This window comes from Carassius carassius, chromosome 7 (genome assembly GCF_963082965.1).
Source record: "Carassius carassius chromosome 7, fCarCar2.1, whole genome shotgun sequence".
NCBI lineage: Eukaryota > Metazoa > Chordata > Actinopteri > Cypriniformes > Cyprinidae > Carassius > Carassius carassius.
In genome coordinates this window covers 13,620,974-13,646,823 of record NC_081761.1, presented here as the reverse complement: position 1 = coordinate 13,646,823, position 25,850 = coordinate 13,620,974, and the positions used below count along the sequence as shown (strand labels likewise).

Here is a 25,850-nt window from a genome sequence, read left to right as displayed (position 1 = left end):
ATACTCTCATTTGCCATCAGCATTGAGCAAATACGCATTTATATCATTTAAACAAATCTTCGAATGACTAATTAACATTTAATTTATGAATTAAATGCTTTAAACTTAAAACTTGTGATTTCAAATTATGCTGCACTTTATGCATTTGCCCACTGTCATAATAATGTCATTTTCTCTGTGTGCTGTATGTAAAATGAGTGTTACTCTGGTTTTATTTGAAAAATATGATTCCCAATGCACACAAACTTATATACTGAGTGCCCTGTTGGTTACAGTGTTTACTTCCTTTTTAGTCATATTTTTTATAAATTTATTTATTTCTGAAAAATACTTTGTCATCTAAAGTATAAGTATGTTTAATTTACACATTTATTTTTTAATCCATTGTCAAATGATTTCAAACTTCTTAAATATTAATTAACATTTTTTAAAAATATATATCATCTTTATATCAGCTATCGGCCCCCCTGCTTTTTAAGATATCAGCATCGACAGTCAACTAAAAAATATCGACCACTATACTGTACTATTTACTTTATAGTTGCCGTTATGTATTAAACCTCAAAAATTCTTGCTGTAGCATATATCCGTACTAGATTTTTTTCATATTGTGAATGATTTTCAAATATTTTATTGTTATTCATTGAAAGCTTCTGTCCTAATAGATTTCTATATTTCATGCAATAATATAAATACGTATCAAATAATCTTCCAACATGCAGAAATAATGAAACCCGCTATCATCCCGCTGGGATTTTAAGCTTGAAAATTTCTGGTCGTAACTCATAATGACATGGAGATATAAAGCTCTGAGTTTCTTTTGCTATCTACGGCCCAAGCTTACAGTTGGTTTAGCTGTGAGCTGCGATAGCTGACGCTGGAGCGGAGAACCTGGCTGTGTAGATTTTGGCTTCATTGGTAGAATAAGGCTGATATGTTCATGGGGCTACAGTCAGGAAGCCATTTTTCTCATATCGTTTCACCTCTTCTTCTATTACTGTCGCTGTGATTACTGCATACGCCAGACATATTGCCAGTTTATCTTTCCACTAAAATCCAATAATGTTTTTGCTAGCTATCATCCTCATTATCACATAAGCAATGGTTTGTATTATAATATTATATAAGATGAAACCTAAACATTTCTTGGAATAAATAATAGCTGTGACAGCAGAAACCCTGTTTAAAAAAAAAAAAAAGTTTACTTTGCATGAAGAATGAGAATGTGAGAACATTTTATTTTATTTCCTTTTTCAAAGCCTTGTGTTGTTTGTATTGGCCTAGTTATATTTGTTTATCAATTAATTTTATGTATTATTTAAATATATTTTTAAACAGTTTGTTTATAATTCAACAGCCCCTAGTTTTTTTCATTGATAGTTTGATTGGAACAGCTCATTAGTCAATTAGCAGATCTGTTAAAGTTGTCATGAAAGGAAAAGTGTATACTGTTTTTCCTATCGTATATCAAATAGAATCTGCATTTCAAATGATTTGACTTGATTTTGTCCACCGGGAATTGATTGGTTCATTGGATTGTTGTCATTTAATCGTTTCATGTGAGTGAAAGCTGAAATGTTTCATACTAGCATTGCTATATTCCATACAGTATGAATAGTCTTTTTTGACACTAGCCACCTGTACAATCTTATGTATGACATTAAATTTATAACTGCCTTTAGTTGATCTTTTTTGTGAAATGGACAGAACTTAAAATTGTTCATATCTACCAGCTTTGGGGCTTTTAGTCCATGTCCGTTAGCTTTAAGACAATGGTGTCCACTTAGCATGCTAGTTAACTTTTAACATATATGCATATAATTTCTTAGAACAATTGATAACTCATCCTCTGCTCTAGAGATTTTTGTCCAATCAAATGCTCACTAGAATGAGAATGTCCCTCCCCTCAATTACCGCATACCTCTGACAAGCAAGTAGCAAATAATGATTAATGGCTTTGACAGAATTAATGCTTATTGGCCATCATTATGCACAACCCAAAACTTTCCTTACAAAATGAAATCCATCAACACTGTAAAGAGTAATACACTTGTCAAGTGATTTCAGTTGGTGTTTATTGACAAATGGCTCCTATCCCACAAGTCTCTCTTCTCTCTGGATGATTTCCAGATGGCATTTTGCACCAATGAAACGCCATACTAAAGCAAGCAAAGGAAATCTGAAATATTCTCACTTCCCAAAGCATTTTTTACCATTTACTATTTCTTTTGCTATTTTTTCACATTTTCAATAAAACCTGTGGTAATTAAAGGGATTGTTCACCCAAAAATGAAAATTTTACCCCCAGGAAATCCAAGATGTAGGTGACTTTGTTTCTTCAGAAGAACACAAACACAGGTTTTTAACTCAAACCGTTGCAGTCTGTGAGTCATATAATGGAAGTGAATGGGAATAAAAAGACATACACAAACAAAACCAAATTAAACCTTGCGGCTCGTGACGATGCAATGATATGCAAAGACACAAAACGAAACTGAACAGTATTTATGTAATTCTCTTACCTCTGATTCATGTAATGTCCGAACTGCCGAGCATGTTCTCAACAGCAGATGCGTGACTCTTCTTTTTCTTTTTGCTTTACGATAGATCGTAAACTTCTAAGTGCATTACTGCTACCTATCTCTCAAATGGACCATTGACACTCTTAATTGAGATTGTAGATAGATTGTTAGTGGTCCATTTGAGAGATAGGTAGCGGTAGAGGTAATGCACTTATAAGTCACGATCTGCTGTAAAAAAAAAAAACTATTTAAAACGCATATTTAACCCATAGATTAAAAATTCTGTCAACATTTATTCACCATCACATCGTTCCAAACCTGTACACATTTCTTTCTTCTTTTGAACACAAGAATGTTCCTCGTTAACTTTCATTGTCTGGACAATGACAGTAGAAACATTGTTCAGAATCTCTCTTTGTGTACCACAAAAGAAAAAGTCATACAGGTTGTGAAATGAGGGAGAGTAGATGATTCATTTTTGGGTACCTCTAATAGCAGTACTTTTTTCTACAGTCAAGGTAACATTCAATTTTTGCAGAGTGTACCAAATCAGCAAATAGTAATGCCCCGCACCCTTCAGAGTATTCACTCTGTGTTTGCCCTCCAGAGTGAGTAGGGCAAAATAACGCTCACTTTAGAGTGGATATTGCTGTCTATCTGTCTATCTCCTTCTTCCCCTCGCTCTCTTCCCCTCTCTCGTTTTCCTGAAGTGCGGTGATCAATAGTAATTGGGTTGCCGCTGCTGACCAGCTTAGTGGCCCGGTGGACCAGCGGAAGGAGAAATGGAGAGTGTTTACGAGGTACTGAGCATGACTGACTTTCCTCCGCAAATCTCTCCATATTTATTCAGCATTAGGCCTAATCTAAAAATCTTTCTTTCTCAACCCCCTGTTTTATATATATTTTTATTTTCCGCTTCTTTCCTTCTCTGTCTCTGTCATGCACCAAAGAGAGAGAGAGAGAGAGAGAGAGAGAGAGAGAGAGAGAGGGGTCTGGAATGTAATTCTTTTTGAGGCTAAATCACCGGTACTCTTTGATGGCATATTTAATAGATTTTTCCTATAAAGGCTTTGCCTTAAGTGACTACATTCAAATAGAGAGGTATTAGTGAGGGCATTAGGCATATGTTATGGTGTATTAAAGAAACCTCCTGTTGTTCATATAAATACGTTCAATTCAATTTTGTAGATCCCTTTGGGTGTAATGGGATTTTCTGATGTATGGTGCAAGGGCATTTTAGGGTTATATATTCACCTTACCTGCTATATTGTAGTAGTTATTTAAAACAGAAATGCACACAATCTCACTGTTTATTTATTGTAGATTAACATTCGCAGTTTGAAGAAATTTCCATTTTTTTAATAGAAATGCCCATGCTTAGATGGGAGCAAAAGAATAGTGTTACATTTTTTAAGGTAAGATGAACTTTTTGGCTTTGGAGAAACTTTCCATATGCTGTTATTTTCTATCATTTGTACACGACAGTCATCATGTTATGCTGCTTTTGTGTACCAAATATTACACTGATAGATTTTGAATGGTGAGCATTTAAATAATGCAAGTCAGACAGCTTTTCTTGACAAATAATTTATAAAATCCAAATTAGTTTGAATGTAATGAAACAGTTTCATTTAAATTTAATTTAAAATTTAAATTTAAAGTGGTTTGTACTGCATTAGCAGTGTGGCAAAAAAAGAAAAATATGATGTTTGATTAATAAATTCAGTATTTATAATTTTTTATTGCCACAAAACATGTATAGTAAACTTTGACATGTAAAGAAACAAAAAACACCATAAAAATAAATCACAGTTTTTTTTAAATGAAATTTTTGGTTGGAGCCAGGGTCAAAAATGCCATCAGAAGTGACAGAGATACCATAAAATCTGGACGGCGATTGCTATATAACATGGAATTTCATGGAATTTGTCAAATTTTGAATTAATAAATCAAAAGTAGGGCTGTAAGATGAATTCAAACAAATTCAAATTGCAATATGGACTAGTGATTTTTTGACTTCATGAGCATTTCACAGTTTAATTTGAGAAACGCTATTGTCATGTACACACCCTTCCACCCTTTGGAAGCACACACTTCCAAAAAAAAAAAAAAAAAGTTTAAAAACTTTAAGGTTTAGTTTAAAGAAATTATGACAGAATTAAAGCCAATACAATAAAGACAGCATCTGCAAGAAATCTAACACTGAATCAATAGGGAAGTGGTTCCCAACCTGGGGAACAAGAATTTTTGGAATTTTTTTATATATATATATATATATATATATATATATATATATATATATATATATATATAATATATATATATATATATATATATATATATATATATATATATATATATATATATATATATATACACAACCCGAATTCCGGAAAAGTTGGGAAGTTTTTTAAATTTTAATGAAATGAAAACTAAAAGACTTTCAAATCACATGAGCCAATATTTTATTCACAATAGAACATAGATAACATAGCAAATGTTTAAACTGAGAAAGTTTACAATTTTATGCACAAAATGAGCTCATTTCAATTTTGATTTCTGCTACAGGTCTCAAAATAGTTGGGACGGGGCATGAGGCTATGAGTTGCTGGAGTTTTGCTGTTGGAATTTGGTCCCATTCTTGCCTTATATAGATTTCCAGCTGCTGAAGAGTTCGTGGTCGTCTTTGACGTATTTTTCGTTTAATGATGCGCCAAATGTTCTCTATAGGTGAAAGATCTGGACTGCAGGCAGGCCAGGTTAGCACCCGGACTCTTCTACGATGAAGCCATGCTGTTGTTATAGCTGCAGTATGTGGTTTTGCATTGTCCTGCTGAAATAAACAAGGCCTTCCCTGAAATAGACGTTGTTTGGAGGGAAGCATATGTTGCTCTAAAACCTTTATATACCTTTCAGCATTCACAGAGCCTTCCAAAACATGCAAGCTGCCCATACCGTATGCACTTATGCACCCCCATACCATCAGAGATGCTGGCTTTTGAACTGAACGCTGATAACATGCTGGAAGGTCTCCCTCCTCTTTAGCCCGGAGGACACGGCGTCCGTGATTTCCAACAAGAATGTCAAATTTGGACTCGTCTGACCATAAAACACTATTCCACTTTGAAATAGTCCATTTTAAATGAGCCTTGGCCCACAGGACACGACGGCGCTTCTGGACCATGTTCACATATGGCTTCCTTTTTGCATGATAGAGCTTTAGTTGGCATCTGCTGATGGCACGGCGGATTGTGTTTACCGACAGTGGTTTCTGAAAGTATTCCTGGGCCCATTTAGTAATGTCATTGACACAATCATGCCGATGAGTGATGCAGTGTCGCCTGAGAGCCCGAAGACCACGGGCATCCAATAAAGGTCTCCGGCCTTGTCCCTTACGCACAGAGATTTCTCCAGTTTCTCTGAATCTTTTGATGATGTTATGCACTGTAGATGATGAGATTTGCAAAGCCTTTGCAATTTGACGTTGAGGAACATTGTTTTTAAAGATTTCCACAATTTTTTTACGCAGTCTTTCACAGATTGGAGAGCCTCTGCCCATCTTTACTTCTGAGAGACTCTGCTTCTCTAAGACAAAGCTTTTATAGCTAATCATGTTACAGACCTGATATCAATTAACTTAATTAATCACTAGATGTTCTCCCAGCTGAATCTTTTCAAAACTGCTTGCTTTTTTAGCCATTTGTTGCCCCCGTGCCAACTTTTTTGAGACCTGTAGCAGGCATTAAATTTTAAATGAGCTAATTAAGTGGATAAAAGTGTAAAATTTCTCAGTTTAAACATGTGCTACGTTATCTATGTTCTATTGTGAATAAAATATTGGCTCATGTGATTTGAAATTCCTTTAGTTTTCATTTTATTAAAATTTAAAAAACGTCCCAACTTTTCCGGAATTCGGGTTGTATATATATATATATATATATATATATATATATATATAATTCCACAAATTCTTGTTCCCCAGGTTGGGAACCACTTCCTTATTGATTCAGTGTATATAATGGAATTATATAAAATAAAACCGATTTTCTAGGCCCCTATTATTGATCAAATTTTAACAAATTATTACATATTAAAGTTTTATGAATCCAATTAATTAGGCATATATTTTGATTATTAAAATTAAGGTAACTCAAGTGCAAAATGCACAAAAAAAAAAGAAAAAAAGAAAGTTGAACAGATTCCATAGGGGTCTAGATAATTAAAAGTATAAAGTCATTATTCTTCTCTATACCCTTCTTTTTATGGGTTTAGAAACTTTAGTAACATTTAAATTATTTGAAGAGCAATTTGATGTGCGATACAATGAATTTTTAATATTAAAGGTGAAAAAATTTTTTTTTAATAATAATATTAAAACAAATCTATTTCAGGGGCAAACATCACTTCCTAATCAAAAAAGTGAAGTTTGTTGAACCATCCACTGATAGATTACTTAGAAACATTGTAATTCAATAGTTTGGATAGTTTGGATGGATAGAGGCGAGAGAGCAGGATGCTGCGAAGGTCTGAGGACCTATCGTTATCATATTAAACACACATTCAAATGGGCTTGTCAGTTAGGTTTTCTTTTGGATGTTATTACCTGTCAAAGGCTGAGAAAAACAAAGTCAGATGGAGGGATGACTAGAGTGAGAGATGGATGGGTGGAGAGAATGGTTTCTGAAGAGTAAATTTAGTCCTGCCTGTCATCGTATGCAAACCATTTAATCCTTTCATTTCAAATATGCATGAATCATCACTGTAAATGTATATGATATGAAATGTTACTGAACATTTAAGGATGCTTAATAAAAACAACATCAAACAAAAGCCTTCCTCTAGTAATCTGCATAGTCTGACTGTATTGGAGGAAAACAGCTGAAATGGGCGAACCAACATAATGAATAAACAAGAGCTCGGAATAACAAGGGAAGACCCGATAAATGAGAATTATGAGAGGGAGAACGAGCTAGAAGGAAAGGGAGGAATACCCTGGGGAAGAGAGTGAGGTGAAGATGGACAGGCAAACCCTCTCATTACATCTTCTCTCTCTTTCTCTGTCGCTTCCTTGTGCCCCCCTTTTACCCCTCTTTCACCCAGCCATAGCCCCGCCATCTGTCTTTCCCCTTCCCTTCTCCTCCGCCCCTGACATCTCTCAGCCTTTTTTAATCTCTTTTTGTTTGATGGAATTTAATGTGACTGTTTCAAAATTAGACATATCGTCTCAGTCTGCGTTTATTAGTAACGCTAAGCTATGGTAATGAAACTGAAATCACCCTTTAGAAAAATTACCTTGGTTTTATTTCAGCAAGTAACACTAAATAATAATGGTATTTGGACAGAAATGTTCATGCTCATTCATACTAAATAATCTGTTAGGGAAGTGAGTGAATGGGATTATTTTTTTTATTGACACTTCAGCTTAGTATTGTCTTAAGAAAAACTAATTTTATTGAAACGATTAAAATTTTAAAAAAGATTTAATATTTGAAGTTCAATACATAGAAAAGTACAATTAAAGTAGGTGTTGACAATTATGCATTTTCTGTATAAGTTTGAGGGGCAAACTAACATTGTTTCTCGGTAGACAATTTTGGAGTTTTGTCAATCTTTGTTGTTGCATTGTTTACAGTTTCAAAAATTAGTTGTCATGATGTATTTAACGAGGAACATTCCGTTAACCATCCTATTTATTTAAAATATCTGTGGCTATTATGATCTTACTACAGATAAACTGCCACGAATATTCATGACTTGTTGTTTTATGATTTTATGAGTTCAACTAGTTCTCTGCTTTCTAAGTTTATAGGAAATAAAAACTAAAGGTAAATTTGTTTTTCTTTTATGCCTCCTGTTTACCAACAGGGGGTTTAGATTTTTGTTGAAGTATTCATTGATGCACCGTTTGTGGAAATGCCACATTTGTAGTGTTTGTTTCAATGCAACGGTTATTTTGACGCATGCTGCCTGCTGTCAGTCTGGTGGAACTGAACCCCACCCAAACTCATATTTTATTCCAGGTTGTCCGAGCTGAACAGTGAACGGCTTCCAGACCCCCCCGTGTGGACTTTTTCTCGGATCTCTTGTGGGAGAGTAGAATAATTCCTATTGTCTTTCATTATAATTCAAGACTGAGAGATATCGTTTTTAATAATGCCAGCTTTATGTTTCCTAATATAATTTGTGAGGTTATATTTAATGTGTGTGTGTGTGTGTGTGTGTGTGTGTGTGTGTGTGTGTGTGTGTGTGTGTGTGTGTGTGTGTGAGTCTGCTGTTCCCTCTGTTCCCATCCTATATTGTTACCACTTTTCCTAAAGTCCAATGATGGGCTATGATGGGTTTAAAAAAAAAAAAAACAAATTAGAATCTTAAAGCGCTATTATTTAATTACCCCAATGGCTATGGATTTGCTGTGTGTGTGTGACTGAAGAGGGCGATAGAAAGGGCAGGATTATTCTGCTTTTTCAATTTACAGAAGCCCCACTGCCCACACCCACCCCCTAACACCCAGACCCCCAACATACAGACAAACACACACACACACATACACACACCTCATCAGCCCCCCTCCAACCGCTGGAAGATAAAACAGCATTATGGTAAATTCCACTTAATGACAAATTTTTAATTTGCTGAACACTGCTGTCTCTCGCATCCCTTGTGTGTGTGTCTGTGTGTGCACGTTCACGTTTTAGTGAGTGAGTGAATCAAAGGGAGGCCTAATTACAGTGTGGGTTGGATGGGAGGAAGAAAAGCCCTCCTCTCCTCCTATCACTCTGATAAGAGAAAGGGAATGTAGCCGATTAATGATGGTGTTTATCTCTTTTCATATAATAACAATCATGAAAAGTCGATCTGCCCCTCAGCCTGATAGAAAAACACTCCCAGAGGAGAATTTTCATCAGAATGAAATTGAAGTCGCAAGCTACTGGTTTTATTAAGTATTTAATTTTTCCTTCTCGTATGTTTGTGCGTACGCAGAAGGAAAACTGAAGGTTTGGAATATTAAGTCTGCTTGTTGTGTGATGGGGATGTTTTCAGGGTCATTTCAATTTAAAATGATTTTTTAAAAACACACAGCGGTCTGTGGCCGACTCTGAGTATTCATTTTTCTTTTAGATATAGGACATGTTCATATAGAAGATACAGTAGGAGATACATCAATATTTGAACACTGCTGTGATTCTGATCTGATTTAAGAGCCCCTTTTACCACACTTTTTCAAATAACAAGTCATGTGCCAGAATATTCACAATTTATTTACAGTTTTGTTTTGAAATGCATGTTTTGGAATAAATACTGGAACTGACATTGGTGATACACTGGTGATTCAAAGTCTTCTGATACTGAGAGTTTTGTGTTTGGAATAGACAAAAACAAACCGAAAGTTTTTCATCACGGGAAATGTTGTGCTTCAAACATGAATGTAATTTGAGACCTATAATATGGACTTTATCTAATATTTATTTAGGAGCCTGTTTAACCACTTTAACCACCAAATATATATGGTGACAGATTGGTGACTAGTAATGCTGTTTCTGTATCTTGCATATATTCAGTAATGGGCTAATACATTATATATCCCATGCTAGTTGCTAGTGACAAATCAATATTATTTAGCATATATAAGCACATGCATGGTGCCTTAGTGCTGTTATCATTTGTGTGGTAGGATAAGCTGTGGACATATTTCTCTGGTGGGCTCTTGAAGCAGGTTTGTCACAGACTAGCACTGTGACGAGTGACTGATCGAGACTGAGGTGAGATGTGCTGGGCACACAAGCTGTTTCTATCGATGCACATGCAGCCTCACTGCCAGTACATTCCTTAAACCAAATATACATTATTTTCATCATCATTTGTTGTTAATTTCTTTTTTTCCTCCTGTTTTATCACTTTCTAACATAACATGATTCAGATAACTTACTGTAATCACTCTTGAAAATGGACTTTAATTCATACTCATTTTATTCTTAATATTTCTTTAAAAAAATTCTAATTGAAATATATTTTTTTACAGTACATAACAGTTTTGTGCATTATGTGTTTTGTATTTACCTTTAACGTAATGTTATTATAAAACCCTTGTGATTTTATTTCATGGAACACAAACTTGACCATGCACACAAAAGTGTGCAGGGCTATCAAGCTCCTAAAACTGACACAAAATCAACACAAAACTAGTCCAAAAGACTTAAAAATAATAATTATTTGTTAAGTATTTTATTGTAATTATTTAATTAAAATAAATGAACACAATATATTTGGAGTCTTCTAAAGCTGGTGGCAGTGTTAGGAATAGACCAGAGCAGACTGAAAGTTTTTATGTACAGAAAATATTTGAGTTGGAATTTGTGAGCTACATTCTCGAAGTTTTTGATCTTGGCAGGCCCCTTGGTCACTGTTTTGAAAAGAGCAGCATCAACATTCTTCAGAATTTCTTCTTTTGTGTTCCACGGAGGGAGGAAAGTCGTACAAGTTTGGAATGACATGAGGGTAAATAATGGCAGAATTTAATTTTGGTGAACTCCTGGATGTCTGGTCTGGTCTGTATCTTTTTTTTTTTCTTCTGTGGTTGAAGGCTTTGTTTTTGTTTTTTCATTAACTTGACATCAGATTACCAAGTACAAAGAGTCATGTTGAGTGTGTGCATGTGCTTTTCTCAATCCCATGTGACTCTCTTCCCTTATCTCCTGTCACTTACCCGTCTGCCACTCTGATTGGAGCGTATGGTTGGCGTGTGGTTGCCGTGCTGTTGCCATACCGCGCCCCGCTGGGCAGTAATTGGGCCCCCTCTGGGTTGCAAGAGGCAACGGTACATTGACAGACAGGTTTGGCCACCTGCCCCACCTCCCCCTTTAAACTGGGAGTCAGGAATGCCAGGAGTGTGACAGCACGTATCGTGTGCCATGCCGAATATTGGGTATGGGGCACCGATTTAGCCACATGCCTCACTATCGTGTTGTACCTGCAGAGTGGGTGTAATTTGAACTGATTGTCAAAGTGTTTGGCAGACTTGGAGGGAATGCTTAATGTACTCAATCTTCATTGACAATCGGTTACCTGGCTGTCCAAAGGAGGACTTTTTTTCATGTTCTATTCTCCATTTTCATATAAAGCCAATTAGTATTTCTACCATCTAACTCAAATCTTTAAAAGGTTTTGTTGTTGATCATGTTTTTTTTTTTTTACAATAAATGTTAAAAATGTCTTGATTTACCAAATTTTGTCCCCAAATTATAGTTCTTCTCAAAATCCGCAAGATCTTTATTTTATTTATTAAAAGAGGGATCAGAAAATGATCATGAATACTGTACTTACTTATTATATACTACATGCCATCATGCTCCAGGTCATCATTTGTGAGTAACGATTTAAATGTTGGCTTTTTTGTCACATCAAACTATTATATGCCCTCAGAAGATTTGCAATATTGTGCACTTTTATTTTCATACACTCAAAATAAAGGTTTCAAGGTTTTTGAAGCAATGCCATAAATGAACTATTTTGGTTTCCCCAAAGAACCTTTCAATTGATTTTCTTAGTGAGAAGAACAATTTTAATTATCTGAAAAAAACCTTTTCCACTTTAAAGCACAATTTTAAATATAAAGGATCTTTGTGGAACCAATTTTTTTGACAGCCGTTGGTCACTGTGATTGGTTCTTCTTTAACAACGGTTGTGTACTGATTATTTAGTAAATTCTGTTTTTATGTTTCTCTTGTAAAATTGAGGCATACAAGTTTGAAATGACATGAGTGTGAATAACTAATGACAGAATTCAGATTTGGATTAACTTTATTTTAAAAAACTATATCATGGTAGTAACGGACACTGTGTGTGTGCCTGTGTTATGTTCCAAAGGTGGTTTTTGGTGCTAAAGTTGTATGTATGTGTCCAATAGAGATATCAGTGTAATCCATGTTGCAAGGCTCCACAGCAGTGCTGCAAACATGAAGACTGAGCATGAAATGAAATGTGCCACTGTAATCCATAATCGACCTGTACATGATGTATTGACCGAGAGGGAGATCTCTCTCTCTATCTCTCTCATTTCATCTCTGTCTCAACATGTCTGTCTCTTTCTGCTTGATTTCATGTCCTGCTCTTCTCTTCCAACATGTTCTGTTTGTGGTCCAACCGGATGCTTGAATTTAGTCGAGTGTGAAACGCTAGCGAGTATGTTTGTAAGCACGCGTATCTCCAGTCTCTTGTAGTGAGGTACCCTTGTGTGTGTTTTGTCTTTGAAGTGTGCCGTTGTTACACACCGTTTGGTTTTCACACTCACATTCACCACTGCTCACCTAACTCACTGTGGTCTGTTCATGGACCATGATGCATTTCACTGCACCGCTCATTTGAATTCTGCCTTCCGTCTCCTTTGTCAACTAGAGTTTAATTGCCCGTGTGGATGTAAATCTGGCATTTCTGCTACAAAAACTGATTCAAAGATTTAAGAATATGGAATGGCAAAAAGGAACAGAGAGGACAGAGTTGTGGCTTAGCAGATGGTGCCATGGTGCTCGTGTGTGAAATAAGTGTTTGAATCTAGCTCGCAACATTTCTTATTCCCATTCCCGCCTTTCATTTCCTGTTTTCTCTCTACTATCATTTCCATAAAAATGGCAAAAAGGCCATAAAAATAATGAAGCGAGTGAAAGGGTTGCACAGAAGGTATGAAAGCGGTTTGGAGGGATGGATTCTGACAGGAAATGAGAATGAGCGGGGAGATTATTTAGCTGATGAAGGAAGTGGAGGAACAGGAGAATGGAGGCCAGGAGGAGAGAAAGCAGGCGTGAACGCTGTGTGTGTGTGTGTTTGATCACTGTTTGATTGGATTAAGGTCTGGTCCAGGCAGGGTGAATAGGGACGTAATGCATTTGCTCTGTGGTCCATGTCAAGTGTTTGTCAGGGGGTCTGTGAGGGATGCTGACCCCCCATGTCTGCCCTTCTGTGGGGCATTTAGCCTTCTCTGTATTGGTAGTCTCGCATATCCAGACCTTTAACTAAATGGCGAAGAGTCTGGTCCACATTGCAGTTTATTCAGGCCAAGAAACGCCCACTTAGACAGGAAGAGAAAGCAACCAGCTATAGTTCATTTTGCATGCTATTTGAAGGTGGGTTGATCCAAAATGGATTAAACCAGAGTGGCCAAAAAAGTAATTAAAATAATGCTGTGGTAGGTTCTATGATGGTTTATATGGAAAACACTGGATATAAAGTGGTGCATTCAGATGTACTTGTGAACATTACTCAGTGCCTTAAGCAGTCTCTGAATATCATTAACTTTTAAACCTTTGTGAATCAAATGATTAGTTGTTCCTCAAAAGCACCTGAGCCAGTCGTGTACGTGGTTGTTGCATTGCATCTTGCTGTTTATTTCACCAGTGCCGTTTTGTGTATTTATTTTCAACCATGCTCTTTTATTTCAAAAAAATCTCTATTTCTTATCTACAACTTGAAAAATCAGTTGGGCAATACAACGCTAAACAAGAAGTTTTTTTTATAATTTTAGTTCTAAATTATAGTTAAAGTGCACCTGTTATGTTATTTAAAATGTTTATTGTTTGGTTTAGGGTACAACAGGTTTACATGTAAAGGTAAAAAAAAAAAAAAACACTTTCTTTTTCTTGTAATATGCTTTTAAATTTAGCTGATCTCTCAATGACAATTTTTTCAGTGATTCATCTTTCCAAACCCCTTCTTTACAAGGTTACTCTGCTCTGATTGGTCTGGTGACCCAGTCTGTCAGAAACGGAATGTAGTAAAGACCCAAACAATAATGGTACAGCATATGCTGAACACAGACATTGGAGCACAGATATAGATCATTGCAGTCTGTAAACCAACATATTGCTCCATCTTTAATCATGACTCCAGGCAATAAGAATGACATTCTATATTAATCAACACATTTCTAGACAAAAGTGGGCGACAGCTGATTAGCAGAACTATAATGTGAGTTAGCTGGTGACCAACAGCTGCATTGAGTGTATACACAACACAAACATATTTTGCATGCTCGACAGAAAATCACGGCAACAATTTTTTGCAGACTGTTTACATTCAAATACAGCTAACACACACTGCATGAAAGATAATTTGCAAAAATTCACAAGAGACACTTTAAATAGCTCTAAAAGATGTGAATGAATGCATAAAGACAAAGATTTATTGCATATCTTATAATTTTTGTATTATTAATTTGCTATTCGGTTTGATCAGTTTAATGCATCCTTGCTGAATAAGAGTATTTATTTCAGAAAAACAACTTTTGAATAGAAATTATATGTTAGCCAAATAGGTCAAATGAGGGTTCAGTGAGTTGTCTCAAAACATTTACATTGGCCCTTGATCATCAGGCTATCTATATTGTTGAGTCCTGCAATTAGAACCAAAAATGGGACTAAACATGAGCAACTTCTCCTGTCCCTCTCTTCCTCTCCTAAACGTACACCCTCACACACAAAGGTACACGGGGTCGCACACACTCGGGCTCCATTGTTATGTATGGCTGTGTTAATCTGACTGCTGGCCTCTCTTCCGCTCTCTTTGTCCCCTCCGGCAGCCCAGTGGCAGAAGTCAACAGCACCGCACAAAGGACCCGCAAAACTGGTTAACAGCGGGGCCTGCTTGTGGCTTTGATCAGCTTTTTTAGGGTTCAGTCCCATGTTCCCCCTGCTAGAGGAGGCTGAATGGTTACACTTGAGGGAGGTTGTTAAGGGAGACGAGTGTGAGGAAAGGGTGATCAGGATGGATGCGTGTGTCACTGGTTGGTATGGGATGTCATGTGCTGTCTATGCCAACAAACTACCCCAATTGCTTACTTTTTAAGGATTAGTTTATCCAAAAATGTCATAATGTCATAATATATTCACTCTTGTGTACTTCCAAAGCCATAATGCTTTTAATAATCCCCGAACCACAGTTGAAGATATTTTTATTGTAACTTGAGAGATGCCTGCCCCTTAATTGAAAGTCCATTGACCCCAAACTTTTGTGATTCAAGAAGACCATATGATTTGACTGGTTTAATTAGAGTCTGAAGAGACACATGCTTTGTATGATGAACGGTTTTAATTTAGGCTTTCATTCACATATAAACAATGATTAATGCACCCATGGAGCACTTCAAATATGGGAAACATATTTGAAGTTCAAACCTGCTTGCTAGGTTGTATCTTCACTACGATTACATTTACAATGCCTTTATTAACTTTTTGGAGCATGACATTTTTGAGGGAATTTTGTGGGGGGTTTTTTCGAAGATGCAACAGGAGTCGAGAACAACATGATGGTGATGATGGGAACATGTTCCTGTGGCTCAGTGGTAGTTTATTGCATTAGCAGTGCCAAACATCGTGGGTTCAATTCCCAGGGAACACACATAGCCTGAATGCACTGTAATTCACTTTGGATAAAAGTGTCTGCTAAATGCATAAATGTAAATGGAGAGTAATTAATTACACAAATACATTTTTTTGGTCAACTACTCCTTTAATGCACTTCCTGGATGAGTGTGCATTGTTTCAAAGAAAAGAAAAATGTATTTTATTATTGTTGTTCAGTATTGTATCAATATGTAATATTATTCTCTAGCTCTAAAATGACTTACCATTTCAGCTGAAGTCACCTAGGCCACATGAGCAGGAAAAATAATATGAATAGCTACATAGCTGTTAAGCATTTTAAGCTGTTGTAAATGATTTAGCCTCTCTAAAATTGGGTTGAACTTAATAGTAATATAACTGAATAACCAAGAAACTTGAAAATTCATTCATATACTTGTAGAAGCTCCTGAGGCTGACCATGATCTTCAGTGTCAGTTTTCGGGTGTAGTGTTTTTCACCATTGATTGCAATTCAACAGTTATATCTAGGTTTGCTATGCTATTGAAAGCTCCCTGTTCATGATCCAGTCAATTTCAATGAATCAATAACATCCTGCTCAACCTTTTCTTCCCTTGTTGAATATTCTGCTTAATTTGGAAATATGTCTCATTACAAATACCTTGCTCATTGTGGTAGCCTCAAATTCCTTCAATGCGTGCACAAACAGCAAGCTGTAGACAACAAAGCTGACTGAATTTTAAGCCAATAGTCAGAAGTCTGGCTGAGTGAGCCTACAAAATTGGTATTTAATAGACTAGTCTGAACAAGTCCATATTCCAAATGTTAATAAATCTCGTTGCGTGATTCATTTGAATACTCTCCTCCCATAAATTTTGCACCTGAAAGGGAAACTTCTAGAAATGCATATTGAATAAGGTCAGGTTTTAAAATAATGGTGTCCTCCCCTTTTCAGCACTAATTCGTCACTGCGCGTATTTAGTAAAACCTGACAGTACTATTTTGACACTAAAAGACAGTTTAGTTACTGTTAGTAAAACTGGCCCAAGGGCTCTTGATTGGCTGCTGCTTGACCCCATACTAGTATGCAATTTTAAATATGCCATATTTGCCATAATTTGTTGCTCATGAGTGGTCAGATCTGTTTTGGGCCAATCATCTTAACCGAAATGCCATGTGGCACTAGAATCAAAGGACGTGACTGACAGCACCAATTGGCTTTGGATCGTGGGTTTAAACCTACAACCTGACCATGTTTTTAACCACTTAATTTAAATTATTTATGATGAACCATAATTTTGTTGCATAATCTTTGTTTCTACATAAATGTTTTTAATGGATATTATAAAAAATTTACTAAATTTGACATTAACATTCACATTAAAGACATTTATAATGATATAAAAGTTTTCTAATATTTTCTATCTCAAATTAAAGCCGCTCTTTTGAACTTTTGGTTTGTCCAAGAATTCTGAAAGCAAATGTATCACAGTTTCCAACGAATATTAAGCAGTAACTATTTTCTACATTGATAATGACATCAGGTGTTCCTTGAGCACTAAATCAGCATATTAAAATGATTTTTGAAGGATTGTGTGACACTGAAGACTGAAGTAAAGGCTGGTGAAAATTTGGCTTAGCTATCACATGAGTGTATTAAAATAGAAAACAGCCTCGGTGAGCATAAGATTCTACTTTCAAAAACAAAACATTCTGAATGGTCCTGTATATTGACTGTGATATTCTTTGTGGCCTCATGTTCACTTCAGAACTGGCTAAATGCATTTTCCAAAGAGGATCCCATTAACAAGTTTTAGTAGCAGTTTAGTTCAGGACTGTGATTCAGCTGTGAGAGGAAACACTCAGAGAGTCCCAGACAGTTTGTTTTTTGAGATACGCCTTCACATGGCCTGTTCCCTACACACAGAGTCCTCTTAAAGTCAGAATAGTGTCTCAGTCTCTTTCTCTCTAATGGGAGCTTGTGTTCATGGTTAATTAGTTTCTCCTACACATCCGTTTTGTTCTCCTTGGACCCAATGCTGGTGGCCGGGCGCACGCCTGCTTTCTTCTCTCTCAGACTATTAGTCAGCTGGAATTCATTAAAACGCACACACTGATGAAGTTGCACCCTGCGCGCATACCTCTTATTTTTATTTGTTGGTTCTATGTTAATTAGCATACCTATGAGACTCACAAATAGCATCTGTCGCTATTCCGCTATCAGCCCCCCTCCCTTGCTCTACTTTTTCATCCCTCCATCTCGCTGTATGGAAAGCGAAAGGTTTTTGTGATGTTGAATGTGGCTTACTCTCTAGCGCCCCTCTGGTGGTGGTGTATATTTTCTGTGGATGCCAATTGGAAAACTCCGCATACTGTTTTATTTAAGTGTTTGAGGGGGATTTGATGTGAAAACTGAGTGGATTTATGAAAATATTCCTAATATTCATATGAGCAGTACATTATAGTATCTTTGGTGTGTGTGTGTGTGTCATTGTGAATAGGCCTGGCAGGATTACCATAGTGAGGTCCTCCTTTCTCTGGCTTTGTGTGATTGCTGGCCCATGACTGACGAGGCATTTCCCCCACATAGAGACATGGAGGTGTGTGTGTGTGTGTGTGTGTGTGTCTGTGAGAGAGAGAAAGAAGGGGGGCATCAGGATTAAAGGAAATGTTTCCTGTTTATTGTACTGGGGGTCCTCGGGGATGCTTGGGGGGCATTGTTGCGATGTGTTGGGTGTGTAGATTTAAAAAAGCAAAAACATTAATGAATGAACGTATATGTTTGTTTTCATAACAAATATTATTTTGCCTGTAAGTGTGGATATCTGTAGTTGTGTGCGTGTTAAAGTATGACTTCTAATTGTGTTTCATAAATCAGTGTGATTTTTCAGTGCAAGTAGAATGTGATACACTAAACTAGCATCAGTGATGGTTGGTGTCATGCTGATTTTGATGACCTTGGTCAGCTCTTGCAAGATGTTTTCTGTATTTTCATTTTCTTTTCTTTTTTTTCAGTGTTCTGTATGTATGTATGTATGTGTGTGTGGTGTATTTTAATGCAGTGTGTGTTGATGTGCAGCTGTGTATTGCTGTAGTAACTGTCTCTCTGTCTCTTGAGAATGAGCTAAAAAAAAAAAAGAAAGGTCAAATTAGGGGAGTGGGCCTCTTGTATCCTCCACACACACACACACACACACACACACATAATCATACACAATCTCTTATTGAAGTTTTATCTAATTTCATGTTGATGGTTTCAGTTTGTTTTTCTCATGTACTGATCTTTTTTTGTTGTAGAACATGCAAATGATGAAGAGAAGGAACGGTTCTGGGCTGTATCAGTAAAGGATAAAGAGGTAATGTTGTATTTTTTTGTCAAATCTGAAATGAATAATACTGGAATAATACTGTATTTATTAAACAGAAAATAATTTATATTTTTATGGACTACTTCCATAGGAGGTGATTACCATTTTGTCTTTGTGTGTGTGTGTGTGTGTGTGTGTGTGTATGTGTTTGTGTAGGCTCAGATCTCTAATAAAAGGTTTGGCCCGAGGCGTGTTTCAAACCGGTACTACAAAGAAAAATCCATCACGTGTCACAACTGCAAAAAGTCCGGCCATCTCTCCAAAAACTGCCCTGCACCAAAGGTACATCATTATCCACCAGTCACTTTACCTTCACTATAGTCACCTGCCCCACAGCAAAGATCAAAATCCCCTTATTTCCACTCAATGAACTGCTGACACCTATGGTACACATCAGTCCAGAAAAACTGTCAACTAGACAATTTAGCCACTTCAACAAAATGTTGCCAATCAATGATCAAAACAGAATTTAAGACAATTGGATTCAAATAAAAAATCTTAACAATACATTTTGGATCAAAGTTTTTGTGTACGATAAGTGTTGAATGGTTAAATATATCATTTGAATTCACTGGATTGTTATAATTATCAAATACTTAATGGTTATTTGTACTCTACCATTCAAAATGTTGGGGTCAGTAACATTTTAAGAAAGAAATTAATACTTTTATACAACATGGATACATTCGATTTGTATATTTGAAATATAATATCTTTAAGAATATCATGATATATGCTGTTACCACAATATTTTTGTTTACTTCCTTAATACAACAAAAAAAATGTTTTAGGTTAAATTACCCAGGTATAAACTATAATGAATTGTAAGTTTGTAAAGCGGTCTTTTAGTTTTGAGGATTATTTTGTTCTTTTGATACTCCTATTTTATTTAATCTGTTTTGAACATTGTTAAATTATGTATTATTTATTTTCACAAAATAGCAGTAAAAACTGGAACAATAAGTGTATTTGTTTTGTTGCTATTATTATAATTACAAATCTTTGATATTCACCATGATACAAGACACTTTAATTCTTGACAAGACAATTTATAATTCTTGGTTATTCTTTAAAAAACAGAAAGAAATCTAACCTAAAAAAAATAACATTTTCTTATTTTAATGCTTTGAAGAAAATGTCATATGCCAAATTTATAATGGCATATGATTATAATTATAAGATTGATATATTATACATTATTTGTGCAGACTTATTTGCACAAAATAGCAGTAGAAACTGGGATATTTAGTGTAGTTGTTTTATTGATATTATTATAATAATTACAAATCTTTAATATTCAACATAATAAAAGACACTTCATAATTCTTAAAGAATAAGAAACCTAACCTAAAGATAGTTTTCTGGTTTTAATGCTTATGTTTTAATAACAGCATTTTGTAATTTTGTTTGTAATAATGTCATATGCCAACTTTATAGTGTCATAGTTGTTCTTACTGTGACTGTGTGTGTGTGTGTGTGTGTGTGTGTGTGTTTATGAGCAGAAGGTGCCATGCTGCTCATTATGTGGGCTTCAGGGACACTTTCAGAGGAACTGTCCGAACTGTTACTGTTCTAACTGCTCGCTGCCCGGCCACACCAGTGACAACTGTCTGGAGAGAGCTTACTGGCACAAACGCTGCCACCGCTGTGACATGACCGGACACTTCTTTGACGTGAGTAGTGCTGCGTGTGTGTGGACCATGGAGCTGAGATGTGTCTCTGTGTGTGTGTTGGGTTTGGAGTGAATTGTGTGTTGCTTGTTTGTTTGTGCGCGCGCGTGTGTGTGTTTGTGTGTGTGTGTCTATCTCCTGGGCCATTCTTTCTCTCATTAAGGCAGACGCTTCACAGGCTGTGAGTGAGACACACGCTCCACTCGTCACCCCCAACAACAACCCCACCGAGAGAGACAGAAATGGGGGAGGAAGAGAAACAAGTCAAAATGTTACTTTTAGAAAGTGCAGAAGAGATGAAAAAAGAAAAGATAAAACTTCCTAAAACAAAGGTCGGAAAAATGTCAGGATCATTTAGTGCAGTAAACTATTTTTTTTCTTTGACCACTGGTCTTGAATTGTTTTTTGTTGTTGTTTTTTTCAGCATCTCACGCAATGAGCGCTGTTTATTTATTTTTTTTAAGATAAGATTCTGTTCAGTGGTGTTTTTAAACACAGGAACACATTCCCACATTGAGTTTGTTCATCTTTTGTTGTCTTGTGATTTGGAAATAGTTTTAATATAATTTTGGCATAGTTTTAATTGAAACGAAATTGGCCCCATTCATGCATAACGTGACAAACAAACACATTTAGGTTTTGGGCGCAGTTAAACAGTGCTGCTTCAAGATATTCTGCTGCATTCTATTAGTCAAAGTAAGAAGTTTTTCTGAATATCTAGACTCAGTAAGTTCTCACATCACATGATAACAATCACAGTGGCCATCATCCCTCTAAGACCTCTAATTGATTATAAATCTAGAATAAGCAGTAAATACAGAATGCAGACCGTATGATCCTACTGGTTAGCTGAACAAACAATTCTTCAGCCACCAGCACAACATGACTTTTAATTATGCTTATAATCTGTAATTACAGCAGTCTCAAAAACTGCAATGTGGCGTTCGTTAATGAACTCTGAGAGTTAACAAATTTCAGTCCATTTACTTCACAGTTTCTGGCTCACTGTAACATACTTCTTCATAATGAATGACCTCAGTTCTTCATTTTTACACATTTGTTACATGTTTAGGATGTGAACATGACAGGATTAAGTCTGAACAAATATTCAGACTCAAAATTATTCAGATATTTAGTTCAAAGTTGTTGCATGATTCTTTTTTTTATTATGTTCTCTCCTTATATGGTTTCACTCTTACCATTATTTGATTGCTTTGAACTATTGTAAAACCTTTTTTTCCGTGTTTGTCGGTTTTGTAACACTTGTAACACTAATCCTCCTGATAACATGTTCTATTAGTGTTTCATTTGCCTCAAAGCTAATTTGGATGTGAAAATATGAAGTTGCTTCAAACTGGCTTCAGTATTTGTCTGATGTTCCTTAGTGTTCAAAAGACCTTTATTTTCCCACTATCGAAGCACCTTATATATTTGGATTTATAAAAATGTAGTCTTTTTGTCAAAGCTCCTATGGTTTTAGACAACCAATAGGCAGTAAGCTGTCCTTAAAAAATAACAACACTGTAAGGGCAGTGACTTTAATTCATAATAATAAGAAAACAAGTCTGAAGGTTCAAAACAACAGCTTTGGTATTTGGCAGTATAGAAATGTATTTAGTAGCTTCACTGCTGTATCATCTTGTCACAGCGAGTGAGGGAAAGGAAAGCAGATTCTTAGCGATTTTAAATGTTTCCTTCAATACACTCAGCAGGGTAAACCCTAGAAGGGGTGCTGAAGCCTCTGCCTGGCTCTCAGGTGGGGTTCAATCAAAAGCCAACTGTATAAATGAGTCCAGCTGCTGTGCCCTCAGCACTTCCAATTTTTTAGAGAGATGTTGGAAGCTCACAGGGCAAATGCACTAAGTACCCTCGCTCAGTTTCTGTTGAAGCGGCTTGAGCTGTCAACACTGCACCTCTCTCTTATCCTACTGTTGTCCTTTTCAGTTTCTTTATTTTCCTGTTAATTTTTTTTCCTTTTCCCTATTGCATTTCCTTTGTCTTTTTTTCTTCTCTTCTCTTCTCTTCTCTTCTTGTCTCGTCTCGTCTCTTCTCGTCTCTTCTCGTCTCTTCTCTTATTTAATCTCCACTTCTCATCTTGTATCATCTTTTTTTTATTTTGCGCATCTTCCTTATCAATTTCATATCATATTTACAAAATTACTTTCATAAACTGGTTTACTTATATAAGTAGAGTTTATGTGAAGATTTTCCAAATAGGCCCTAAAAGGTTTTATTTTTTGCTTCTGCAGTACATTTAATCAAAGATAAAAAACAACACTTGGAAGTATGTATAGTAGATCAATAACGAAAAGAAACTAAAAAGAAAAAGAAAAGGGGAATGTCTCGATAGATTAAAAAAAAAAAAAAGTATTATCATAAACCTTTTGTGGTTCTTTTTTACTTGTGTTTCTGAACTTTCAGACTTTAATTTCATGTAAATATTGGGTTTTCTCATTGTCTTTTTTTCTGTTCTCAACAGGCTTGCCCAGAAATCTGGAGACAGTATCACATTACGGTAAGCTTCCATGTGTTTCTGTGTTTCTCATAGAAAATGTGAGGACAAGTTATGTGTGAATTCATAGAGAGTCTGCCTGAAGGAATTTCAGGTGACCTTATTGTGTTAAACATCTCAAATAATAGAGTCATTTGTGACAAAAGCAAGTCAAGCCAACACTCATTTGTGTGTAATAAAACCTCACATGTATAAGCACACAGATTCATCGTGAGCACTATTAGTCATTATTGTGGCTTGCAGAGAAAAGGCTCCATGCGTCCCGCTGGTTTTGCCTTTGTGTGGACATGTATAAATGGTGAACTCCTGACAGTGTGTCTAAGCAGTGGAGAAATCAGCTTTCATTCACCACAGAGGGTTGCTTTTTAAAAAACTAGACTTGTGTTGAACTGTATAAAGTCTCTTAATACAATGAATTTAAAAATATCTCAAAGTTATTTGAGATTCTTTAAATAGACAACATTTGTTTACTTGTTTTATTGGATCACTGTGTGCTTTACTCTATATTTGCATCTGTGTGTATGTGTTTTGTCACAGAACAATCTGAAAGTGGTTAATTGGCAAACTCACTGAGCATTTTCTCCCCAAAGATCCACCAGGGTGAGAAGGCATGTGACAGTCACACACACAGCTAAACGTCAAGGGGCGCACTGGAACATCTGCACACACACACACACACACACACACATCCGCTCAGACTCCTGGAATATAGACCTCAGCCTAAGAGAAAAGAGCAGGTTGTTTGTCAATTAAAAGACGTGATAAAGCATGAAATGGGCTGCCAGCATCGCGCTGCGCCGAGCAGTCACTCGACCCGTCACACACACACACGCACACGCACACACACACAGTCTAATTAGCTAGGCTTCCTAATGAAAAGGCCAGATCGTTAGCGCTAGCCTGGTGCGCGGGTGGCAGAGTGGAGACAGAGAAAAAAGAAAGGTGGAATGAAAAGAAAATGTTGCCTCTAGGGCTGTTAAAGAGCTGCGTTGGAGGGTTAAAACTCTTTTTTAAAATCTTTCCCACTTTCACTCTTCCTGAGCTTTTTGATTTCTTTCCTCAGCGTTGAATAAAAATAGCGTTCCCTGATTTTGTACCAAGTTCATGGCACAAAGATGGAAACGGATCTGATTATTATCCCTCTTTGAAAAGTGTGTCATGGTATCTGTTGTTTCTGCCAAAATACCATAGTTATTATTACAGTTATTGTTTGTAAAGTAAAACTGTGATAAATTGATGCCAGTGGTTCTGGTGGTTCTGGTTTTAGTCTTATTAAGGTTGTGGACTTGCAGGGAAAAAGTGAAAAATAAGTAAATAAATAAAATCTAGAAAAAAAAAATCTATTAAAATAAAATGTAATTAAGAAATAATTTCCTAAAATTAAACACAAATTGTCTAATTTAGTTTTACAGGCTCAGATATAAGCTTCTGCTGCTCTTCTTTACTATAATTGTTTAAAATAATATATAAATTTTCATATTCAGCATGTGAATAATTTTCTGTGTTGACAGGCGTATGCTTAGTAATATTATTGCATGTCTGAAATATATTTAATATATTTTGACATTTTAATTTTTTTGTAAGATAAAATTTTTGGTAACATAGTTAAATGTTACATGTACTTACTATAGTAAAAATAATATGTTATATATAATTACCAGCAACTAACCCTAGTCCTAACATTTACCCTATAGTAAGTGCATGCAGTTAATTAATAAAAAAATTATTATTATTTGTGAAATATTAGTCTGTAACAACGTCACCTAAAAAATTACATTTAAAATTGTCCAAATTAAAATCTTGATGTTAAATCAAAAACAATATGAAATGCACTGAAAAAGAATGAATCAATGCAGGGTGATTTACACCGTTTGAAATAGATCCGGTATTAAATATTTTACAGTAGTGTAATTAAAATCATTGTTATAATTAGTGGCAACTATTTTATCGCACCCAAAAATCTAGGTTAAAATACTATTTGCTATCACAGTGAATTGCTGTCCGGCGTCCTGCACCTACGTGGATGACATATGTGGACTTTCGTGAGTATGTAGGGTTTATAATGGCCTAAAATAGCGTGTGATGGTTTCCTGCGGGTCCACTTGGTTCTGCTGGGCTGAGTCCATCTGCTTGTGCATTACTTTCATCCTCCGGGTCCTGCCCTGGTTCTGTTTGTGTGTGTAGGTACTTAAATTGAGTCACCCTCAACAGACGGTCTTTAAGGCCTTTAAACTATCCTGGAGTCTAGAGGGCTCAAAGTTAAATACAGTACAGATACCCCTGTGTGTGAGAGTGTGTGTGTGTTGTGCTTTGGGAGCTGTGGCCTGTCGCCCTATGCTAGGCCCAGTCAGGTGTGAAAAGGCATTCTGTCAGACCAGTCCCTTTCTACTGGGTCTGTTTATACTGTGTGTGTGTGTGTGTGTGTGTGT

General features: G+C 36.1%; 1 protein-coding gene across 1 annotated transcript in view; it reads left to right on the top strand.

Annotated features, from left to right (window-relative positions):
• The window catches only part of zcchc7 (zinc finger, CCHC domain containing 7), a 50,640-nt gene that overhangs the window by 13,271 nt on the left and 11,519 nt on the right, over nucleotides 1-25,850 (top strand). Inside the window, exons 2-5 of the mRNA XM_059553937.1 lie at nucleotides 19,169-19,227; nucleotides 19,396-19,521; nucleotides 20,742-20,912; nucleotides 23,389-23,424. Of these exons, the coding sequence (XP_059409920.1) occupies nucleotides 19,169-19,227; nucleotides 19,396-19,521; nucleotides 20,742-20,912; nucleotides 23,389-23,424 (392 nt within the window). The remainder of the gene's footprint in view (nucleotides 1-19,168; nucleotides 19,228-19,395; nucleotides 19,522-20,741; nucleotides 20,913-23,388; nucleotides 23,425-25,850) is intronic.